Source organism: Excalfactoria chinensis, chromosome 2 (assembly GCF_039878825.1).
Source record: "Excalfactoria chinensis isolate bCotChi1 chromosome 2, bCotChi1.hap2, whole genome shotgun sequence".
Classification (NCBI taxonomy): Eukaryota; Metazoa; Chordata; class Aves; order Galliformes; family Phasianidae; genus Excalfactoria; species Excalfactoria chinensis.
The window spans coordinates 40,903,128-40,913,668 of NC_092826.1; the positions used below are offsets into that span (position 1 = coordinate 40,903,128).

The 10,541-nt window shown below is 42.1% G+C and overlaps 1 protein-coding gene across 2 annotated transcripts in view; it reads left to right on the top strand.

The window, feature by feature from the left end:
- KLHL14 (kelch like family member 14) overlaps window positions 1–10,167 on the top strand; it is a 57,693-nt gene extending 47,526 nt beyond the window's left edge. For both annotated transcript variants that reach the window (XM_072329236.1, XM_072329237.1), the window contains 4 exons: window positions 4,779–4,969; window positions 5,158–5,316; window positions 8,451–8,608; window positions 9,261–10,167. In XM_072329236.1, the coding sequence (XP_072185337.1) occupies window positions 4,779–4,969; window positions 5,158–5,316; window positions 8,451–8,608; window positions 9,261–9,401 (649 nt within the window). In that variant the 3' untranslated portion in view covers window positions 9,402–10,167. The remainder of the gene's footprint in view (window positions 1–4,778; window positions 4,970–5,157; window positions 5,317–8,450; window positions 8,609–9,260) is intronic.
- The last annotated feature ends 374 nt before the right edge of the window (window positions 10,168–10,541 follow it).

Below are 10,541 nucleotides of genomic sequence, written 5' to 3' on the forward strand. Positions count from 1 at the left end.
GTCTCACCACACCAGCCATGGAGAGCTCTCCTCAACATGACTTACCTTGTCAGAGGACTCAGAATCCTGGGTGGTCTTTGAATGAAGTTGCTGTCAGCCAATGCATATTAGAGTAGCATACATTTTAATCATGCTGTGTGCCAAAGAGCAGAGCTGCATGTGGACTTGAGCAAGGGCGTGTAAAGATGGCATAGACTTAACTCTGGATCCCAAATCCCAACCTAACAGGAAAAATGTCCCCCAAACCTGGTCTGAATGATGTGTGTTTCATTGGAAGAAGATCCAAAGTAATTCTGTCATTTTTAAGAAAAACTATTCCAAAGACCATCCATCTTTCAGATGAACACCCATCTTTTCATGCAACCAGTGTACAAGATATCTCACACCATCAGGTGCTGAATGCAGTTTGTCTCATATTCCGTAAGAGTCAGAAAGTCTGTTGAGCTTTATGATTGCTTAGCAGCTGCCCAACAATAAACTGCAATGTGTTAGTGTCTTAGAGTCATAGAATCCCACAGGTGTTTGGGTTGGGAGGGATCTTAAAGACCATCCAGTTCCAGACCCTCTGCCAGACTTTCTCAGAGCTGTTGCAGCCTTTGGAGGTAGGGCCTGGCCCAGACAGTTTTTAGGTCACACAGACTACAGGGATCTTTATGCAGTCTCTTTCCCAGCTCCTTAGTCAGATTAAAGTCGATAGGCTACTTTTCTCCCTCTAGTAGTACAGGGTCACGCCCTGTATCTGCTGTTATAGTACAGGCACCGTTGACAAGACAGATTGTTTAATGGGTTCTTCTGTGTCATTATGGTCCATCAAGTCAAAACCCACTCAGGAATTTTAGTCTGAGAATAATTGGCTGGATAGACTGTAATAGCTCCTTTGAAATGACTGCCAGGTAAATGTGGGTCTCATTCACAGGCAGTATATTCTCAAGTTGAAAATCTGTATGAAATATTTGATGAGTAAACTTTTTATCTCATATACTAAAATCCATATCTGATTGATTTTACTGTTTGAGCTATAAAGAAAAATCTAATCTCTGTATGGATTCAGAGCCGTCAGCGTGTTTTGCTTTAAAGCCAAGTTTGGCTTCTTTTCATTTGTAGCATATCTCAAAAATAGTTGCCTTTGAAAAGCGTGCAGAGTTTTCAGTTGTGTGTTGTTGAGAAAAGCAGCCAGTGATTCATCAGTTATTGAAATCCTGATTGGCCAAACCATGCAACGAGAGTGGGAGACCATTTGGAGAGCAGTCCAGTTACACTAACAAGTTTAATGGAGAACTGATCTCTGAACTTGTAGAGTGAATTGCAACTGGACACCTCCATCCAGTACTGTCCCAACCTGCCAGATCAGCCCAGAGCGGGACAAGGGGTGCAGAACATTTATAACTTTTGGTTTTTCTTGCAATCCAATTAGAAGATTTTATTTAAATAGAAAAGACTGCATTCTGGTGGATGTGACCAGGCTGCCTTCTCTAATTAAGTTGAGCGGAGTGATAAAAGAATCTGGAAGGAAACAAAAAAAGAGAGAGAAAATAATGTTATGTTTTATTTTAGCCTCTGGCTTTAATAATAGCATTAACCTTTGTTAAAATGGCTTTTGCTTTCTAAAAGCAAATCAAACACTCTAACAGTGACCCTGTAGTAAGATCCAGATTCTGTAGTGATCAGTCACAGTTTTATACCTCAGACTGGTATTTTGTGTTCCAGAGCGTGGATTCATTTTTGGTAGAAGCTAGAAATAAGTGTTGGAAATGTTTCCCTTTTTGTGCACTTATGAGGAATGTTAGCTGGGTTCATTACTGAGGGAAGGGGTTGGAAGGAAAAGCATTTCAGAGACCAGACAATGTCAAGCTCTGAAGAAAATCCCCAAATAATTGTCTGATTGTCCATATTCACATCCTAATGTCCATTCCAGCTATTTAATAAGAGTGGGTAGTCTCTTCTCTGTTTTGTAGAGAAGTTGTCTTGTGAAGACTGCTGCATTATGTTCTAATCTGAATCATATTTTACAGCGATTTAAAAAGCCTTCCCTTAACAGCACATCCCTTGTGCGCTCTGTCACAGAGAAGTTAAAAACCAAAAACCTTAACATATTAGTGGCAGGAGCTACTGGGTAAATAAATATTCACCTCCCAAGCAGAAGAGTGAAGGATGCTGATGCTCTCATTTTTGCTCCTTACAGTGACACTGTGTGGATGAAGCCAGGAGTACACCTACAGTGCAGTGTTCACAAAATCTCAGTTGAAGCAGTAGTGCCTACCAGTAATACCAACCTCTTTGTTAAACTTGAACTAAAAGGAATAATCCAACAAAAAAAAAGAGAACCTGCTATTCCTGCCTAATAGTATATACTTACTAATTGCAGTAGAGTTTGGTTTTGAAAATTCATTCTCTTGCACGTTTGATTAGTTTTGTTACTGAAGATCTGACTAAAACATGTCAAGAACTGAGAGAGCAGTTTGTGCAGGGTTTGTCAGAGGAGATGGGTAAGGACAGAGAGATGGGCATGAGAGCACCCCCAAGTATGGATGCTGGAAGCCCTGTGGGTTTGTGCCAACTACAGCAGGGCCAGAGGAGATGCTTGCCTGCGTAGGACGTCTAACTGGATGTGACCTCTGCAGCTTTTCCTCCTCCCGAGAGGGGAATGAGGGCTGTCTTGCCTGTCATATGCTCTCAGGAAGCGTATAGGCACTTGGTTTCCTCTAACGCTTTTACCCGCCGTCAAATTAGAGTGAAATCAGCCAGCAGTTTTTGGTGAGGAGACAACATTCAAACAGACATGGATACATGTACAGTGTAATCAAATAAGCTTTGTTTCCATAGAAAATCAGGCTAAAAACATAGATGCACAATTTGCTGCCCGACCATGCAGAGCAATACATGCCATCAGCTTCTATCTACCCATTGACAGATAAATTAAATGGTCTTATTTAATTCGTCAGTGTAGTTAGAGGCACTTAACGGCATTCATTTCCTCCTGTTTGCATCTTTCCTTTCTCTATACGTATTCCTGAGGTAGTGCTAAGGAGCAAGAGAGCGCCATGTTGGCTACAGAGGTGGGCTTATGAGGTGTCAGACCCAGCAGTGCCTTGCCTGCCTGCAAGGCTCTGAGCTCACGCACAGTGTAAGGGTGGTCAGGCACTGACCCAGGCTGCCCGGAGAAGCTGTGGGTGCTCCACCTCTGGAGGTGCTCAAGGTCAGGTTGGATGGGGCAGCCTGAGCTGGTGGGATGTGTCCTGTGTCAGAGCTGGAACTGGCTGCACTTTAAGGCCCCTTCCAACACAAGCAATTCTATGATTCTATGGCTTGTTTAGCCCAGGAAATAATTTTTGGTTTGGAACCAACAATTTTGCACCTCAAATTCAGTGTTCAGTTTGGGGCCCCTCTCTAAGAGAAGGGTGCGGAGTTGCTTGAATGTGCTCAGAGAAGAACAAAGCTGCTGAGGGGACAAGAAAACAAGAATTACAAGGAGGGGCTGGGGGAGCTGGATTTGTTTAGTCTGCAGAAGGGGAGGCTGAAGTGAGACTTCATTACTCTCACAGATATCTGAAATGAGGCTGCAGCAAGGAAAGTATCCATCTCTTTTCTCAGGTGACAAGTGATAGCAAGGAAACATCCTCAAGTCGCACTACAAGCATGGTGGTTGCATTGCATATCACGAAGAATTCGTGCATGGAAAGCATGGTTAGGCATTGGAATAGGTTGACCAAGGAAGTGATGGAGAGCCCAACCCTGGAGGTGTACAAGAAATAGGTAGATGGAGTGCAAAGTGGTGTGGTGTAGTGGTGGACTTGCTAATTTTAGGTGATGGTTGGATTTGGTGGTTTTAAAGATTGTTCCCAACCTAAATGCTTCTGTGATTCAAATCTAGTTTTTGTGCTGTGCTTTTTTTGCTACTTTTTTTCATATCATTGTAACTTAAAACTAGAAGCCTCTACCCTGGCAAAACTTCCTACGGCTGAATAATCAGGGGAGCATCCCTTAACTGTTGCTTACACCAAGTAGGGTCTCTCAAAATCATCTTCTGTTTTTACTTCAGAACAGACACCAATAACTTTAGAGTCACGAGAAAGACAAGCTAATATATGTCTAATAGTCCCAACCAAAAACAATAATGAATTCCCTGCATACCTAAGTTGCATGCGAAACCAAACAGGTGGCTAAAGCTTCTCTCAGAGTCAGCTGGATGGAGCTGGGCCTTTTTTGAGTTAAAGGGTAGAAATGTGACACTGTGCCCAGCTTAAGGAAAGTTGTTCTATTTGCAGTACTGCAGAAAGAAGAAAAAAAATGATAATTGAGGAAAAATTTTGATGATGTGGTTCTCTTAGTAAATTGGGAACAATGACCCTTGAAGGACCATAAAGAAAGTGAATGTCAAGATAATTTATTATTGTTACATTATCTACCTCATTTTTCACTGTGTCTTACTGAGTTGTTAAATCCCTTACAAGGTAATGCCCCAAACATTAATGAGCACCTTTTTATCTTTCACGGGTGTGAAAAAGCAACAAACAGCTTTGAAAGAAATGTATTTTCTGTCAGACTTACGCGTGCTTAATTGTTTTGACACCAAAAATAATAGTGTAAGGTATTCATTTGGTGTAGGCGGTGTATGTGATTAGCAAAGCAGACAAGGTCTTTAGGATAGACTGCAAACACGTGGAGCTTCTGGGCACTCCAGAAAGTATCATTTGGAACAGCATCTGGATTTTCAAAAGTGATGGGTGTGACTCATTGGCTGTCGGCTTTGTGTTGTTTTCTTTTGCCCTGTCCTCCAGGAGAGCCAGTTTCTATGCCTGCCGCCTGGACAAGAACTTATATGTAATTGGTGGAAGAAATGAAACTGGCTATTTGTCCAGCGTGGAGTGCTACAACCTGGAGACAAATGAGTGGCGTTATGTGTCTTCCTTACCGCAACCTTTGGCAGCCCATGCAGGAGCTGTTCATAATGGCAAGATATATATTTCAGGCCAGTATCTTTTACAATTCCCACTATATAAATATTTTATATGTGTATATATAAGTTGAGATACATACATACATGCATATATATATATATATAAGAAGAAATAAAAAGAACAAAACTCAGAGCTAAATTCCTGCTGCAGAACAGCGTCTTTATTCAGAGTAATTAACAGAGGTGCATTTATTTTACAGGAGGTGTTCACAATGGAGAATATGTTCCCTGGCTGTACTGCTATGACCCGGTGATGGACGTCTGGGCCCGAAAACAGGACATGAACACAAAGCGAGCGATCCACACTTTGGCTGTAATGAATGACCGACTGTACGCCATTGGAGGAAACCATTTGAAAGGTCACATTTCGAATAGTGAAAAGCATTTCATTGTCACCCATCTCCTGATTAAAAATAGTATTTTTGTTAGACAGTCATTGTTAAATGCATTAAAATACGGGCAACACAATTTAACAGGACACTTGAGCCAGCAATTTTAAAAACATGTTATGCAAATTATTTTAAAATTATAACAGTACATTAAATGTATGAGTAATGAATGCTTTAGATAATAAAAATGGGAGCTTCCATTACTCAAAGGCATGGACAATTTGTCATTACCAAGAATTCAATGAAACAAACAGATTATTCTTTGACCCGAAAGTACCAGCAATATTTTCCTCTGTAAATCATTTCCCAAACTGTGCAGTTAGAGAGAGCTTTATTCAGAGCAACATGCAAAAACGAGCTCCTCATTTAATGGGGAAAAAAAAAACAACAACAGCCATTAAATATTAGGTCTAAGCCCCTTAGGTCCCTTCTTAGCATTTAACATAGCTTGTTAATTATGATTCTTTTTAGAGATCTCTTGTTTTCATCTTCTGGAAAGATCTCATGTTAAGCTGACTACTGCTTGGACACCTGGTACTTTTGTCTTAGTACTCACATGCCATAGTTATTACTGTTAAAGAGATTCCCTTATTCTGTTTAATCCAGCCACTCAGACAAAAAAACACAGCTCCTGTTCATTGTTCTCAGACAATAGTTGACAGATTATAATAGCTTTTCTTTTTTCCTTTTGCTTTCTTAAAGATAGGAAACAACTAGGAAAAAAAATAAACACAAAAAACAAGACAGCAAAAGAGAACATTGTAATGCAAAAGGAATAGTAGGAATGGTGATGTTAACTGACAGTGATACCATGCCACGTGCCTGAACGACTCTGGCACACAAGTACCAATGAGACTGTGAAAACTCATGCTGCTTTTCAAGATCTGGATGTCCATGGTGCATACTGTGTCCAGTTCTGGGCTCCCCAGTACAAAAAAGACAGGGATCTCTTGGAAAGAGTCCAGCGGAGGGCCACAAAGATGGTGAAGGGCCTGGAGCATCTCCCCTATGAGGAGAGACTTAGGGAACTGGGTCTGTTTAGCCTTGAGAAAAGAAGGCTGAGAGGGGACTTGATCCAGGTTTATAAATACCTGAAGTGTGGGAGCCATAGTGGCGAGGCTGGTCTCTTTTCAGTAGTGCGTGGGGACAGGACTAGGGGCAATGGGCTGAAACTTCAGCATAGGAAGTTCCGCATGAATGTGCGCAAGAACTTCTTTACGGTGAGGGTGACGGAGCACTGGAACAGGCTGCCCAGGGAGGTGGTGGAGTCTCCTTCTCTGGAGATATTCAAGACCCGCCTGGACGCCTACCTGTGTGATGTGGTACAGGGAGCCTGCTTTGGCAGGGGGGTTGGACTCGATGATCTCTAGAGGTCCCTTCCAACCCCTACAATTCTGTGATTCTGTGATTCTGTGATACAGGGGACAAAGTCTGCATAGTTTCCAGTTGAGATTACTGGGGCACAAACCTTTGCAGCTGGGCTGATGTGCCTCTTTTCCCCACACTCAGTTATAATGTGTCTTTCTGGGCTGAACTTCAAAAAGAAAAAAGGGTAAAATCTGGCACCATCTGCAAAACTTGTAGAGGTGGCAGAGCTCCACGGTGTTTACTTTGTGTCCTGCTCAACTAACCTGTGTAACACATCCCAGTCCTCTGATGGGTATAACACTTGCCTTAATTTGCACAGGCTTGAATTGTTTCCATCTCCCTTCTTTCTCTACCCAGTTTCGCCTCTGGGAAAGCGAGCATTGCATTTTTGCCTCTGTAGCTGCTGCCCTGCATTGCTGCCCTTTGAATTGCTCGCTGGTTGTTGTGAAAGGCATTTAACATCTAGGCTTCTGGAATAGCCAGTCTCTGGAAGGAGGGCTGTTTGGGAAGATAGCTTCTCCTGTAAAGTGAAGCAAAGAGGAGGAATGGGGCTGAAGTGCAGATGAAATGTAGTAAGTTCTCCATTGGGTCAGAACTGCAGGGCTCTCATAGCTCCACGGCCAGACACTTCTTTGTGAAGCTGGATCGGTATGCCTCTGTCAGCAGAGCGTTTGCTGCAGCACAGCTAGTCGTGTGTATGCTGCAGTTTATTACAGAGCTCTGTGACAGATTCTGGCACGTAGCAGTGGCCTTTCTATGGCTCCTTGAAAACATTGACAGAAAAATCATTTCATTACAGCTGTTCGTTCCCTCCTACAAGAAACATCATTTCGAAGTAGCACCAAACTCCCTTTTCCAGAAAATCATACTTCTCTTTTCTTCTTTGCCTTGATGAAGAACATAGCAGTGTCAAGTAAAGCATCCTAACAGGTTATGAAGACCATAATCTTCTTGCAACGCTCTGATTAAAAAAAAGGTGGTTTGAGCTAGGGAAATATCTAAATACTACAGCAGGAGCCAGGACACTTGGATTCTATGTCTGCATTTATTTGTTACTGAGCATCACATCTTGGGAGTCTTGAGGTGTATCTGCCCTTTGGTGGTTACAAAGCAGCTGTTGCTTGGAGCCATTTTCTTTCTCAGACATGGAAGAGTGCCACCCCAGTTCTTTTGGTGACATTTCTGTTGCCTTAAGGACATTGTCACATCACAAATATGTGCTTAGGGTACACCTTAAAGCAGCTTGCAACTCATCCTGAACGCTACGTCCCTCTGGGACCAACTGTCATAAGCTCCACCTTCACTTGGAAGACACTGATTCCTGAACAAATCTTAACCTGTTGTTTTTTTAATAGTTTAGATCTGCTGACCTTTGGGAAAGATTGCCAGGACAGTCTTTTCCTACATGCTCAAACATGCATTAGCACTGATAGATGAGGAGGAATATTGCTTGAATTTGCTTTGTTCATTTTTATTGAGTGTACTTGTGATTTGTAGAAGGCCGTGGAACTAATGGTAAAAGCTTTTAACGGATTCATTTGAACTGAAGTAATGGGATATTATCATTATAGATGATGGCTTAGGTGTATATGGTAACATTTTCTAGAAGAAAATTTAATAGTGATGTTGTAATAATGCAATTGCAACTATGCAACTATAAGTTAATAAATTTAGCAGTAAAAGAAAATATTATAAAATAGTATGCCACAATGCGTGTTCTTCTTTCTCAATGCTAGGTTTCTCCCACCTCGATGTAATGCTTGTGGAATGCTATGACCCTAAAGGTGACCAGTGGAATATCCTCCAGACTCCTATTCTGGAGGGCCGCAGCGGTCCTGGCTGTGCAGTCCTTGATGACAGTATTTACCTTGTAGGAGGATACAGCTGGAGCATGGTGCGTACCTGCTTTCTGCAGTGATCCTTTCATTCCCACTGAGCTCTTGCACCCAGAGTGTATATTACTCAGACGGGACATAGAGGAAAAAAGGGGTGAAGAACAGGTTGCCTAGAGAAGCTGTGGATTCCCCATCCCTGGAGTTGTTGAAGGCGAGGTTGGATGGGGCCTGGATAGCCTGGTCTAGTTCCTGACTAGGGGTTGGCAGCCCTACCTGCAGAAGGGGTTTGGGACTAGATGATGTTTTAGGTCCCTTGCAGCCAAGACATTCTGTAATCCTATGAAGGGAAGGTAACTGCAGAGACAAATTTTGGTTTTCAACTTGTGGAGAACGTGTAGTGCTTTTTTACCTTCGTGCTTTTCTATTACAATGAGTTATTATCAGATTGTATTCACTATTAAGGAAGTGTTTGGTGGAAGTGTTTAGTGGGATTATAATGCTCTGCCTATAAGGCGCATTGTAAAGGAGCCTGGCTTTCAGAAGCCGGATGCTCTGCCAATAGGAAAACCAAACCTTCCTAATGGCTCTGAAGTTAAGGCCCAAAACAGCGAGTCACTTTGGAAAAAAGAAGTAGCTTTTCATCTTTAATGCTCAAGGGTAACTTGGAGTTCACCCGGGCCACTTTTAATACAACCTTTTGTTTCATTACAGGGAGCCTACAAATCTTCTACTATTTGCTATAGTCCTGAGAAGGGGACTTGGACAGAGCTAGAAGGAGATGTAGCTGAGCCACTCGCAGGTCCTGCCTGTTCAACTGTCATATTGCCGGCCTGTGTACCATACAACAAGTGATAGTGGAGCTGCACTGACACGGACACTGATTGCATTTGGGAAAATAATGACGGGTGACGTAAATATTTTCTTAGAACAGGATTCCTGTTAAACAAATCTACTGTAATTGACCCTTTATTCCATACTTACGCTTTAGGAGCAAACTAAAAGAGAACAGAAAGAAAGCGTTGTCCCATCTCAGATAGAAGCCAGTGTCTTATGAAGCAAGTAGCTAAAACACACCAAACATTACATGCTGACAGACTGCCATTTCAGACTGATTTTAACTTTTTCCTGCTGCAGAAAGATTCCTCACGTCAAATCTAACTGTAAAAGTATGAAGGCTAAATGTTCAGACACAGCCTGAAGAGACAAGATCAGTATTGTGCATTGTACCTACCTGCATGTGATCTGTGTTGAAGTCATGAGGATGTTGTTTTCATGAATGCTTCAGAATTCAGATAGTGAAAAGCTCACTCTGCATTGCAGAATTGTCTCCTCCTGTAATCCTAACCTACAGCTACTTCAAATGCTCTGCAAGCAACAGAGGATCAGAAGATTATAAAAGGTAAAGAAATGTCATTCAGTTTTTGCACGGCTTTTCATCAAATACACTCTGCCTTCAAAGTCCCCACGTTTAAGTGCAGCGGGAAGCAAGACTACACTGAAACCCATGCTTTACAGAGCACTTCTTTCAGTAGCCAGTTTGGGGATTAGGGTCAAATTCTCCTTGACACACCTGTGTAAAGTCAGAGTTGTTTCACTGAAATCACATGGAATGACTTACTTTCACGTTAATATAGCAGAAATTCGGTCCTACGCCTTAAATTCCGGGTTCAAACAGTAAGTTATTTCTATAACCAAGTAATGAAGCACCAGAACCCTTCCTTACTTTTTCTCACCCACCTGTTAGGAGCGTACGTGCTAGTTGCTTCCAAAGACAAGAAGACTGCATTTAACTGTAAATGTATTACTCTGGACTATTAAATGATTGCACACAATTTCAGAGGGGGACTGCTGAGTAGTTGAAATCCTCCCATGTGACTGGTCTTCAAATGTAGTCAGAAAGATTTGTATTACTGATCCAAAGTAACTTGAGGCTGGACTTTCCACTGCCTTACAGCTCGTGTAATTATTTACACAGTGCAAAGCAAGTTCAGA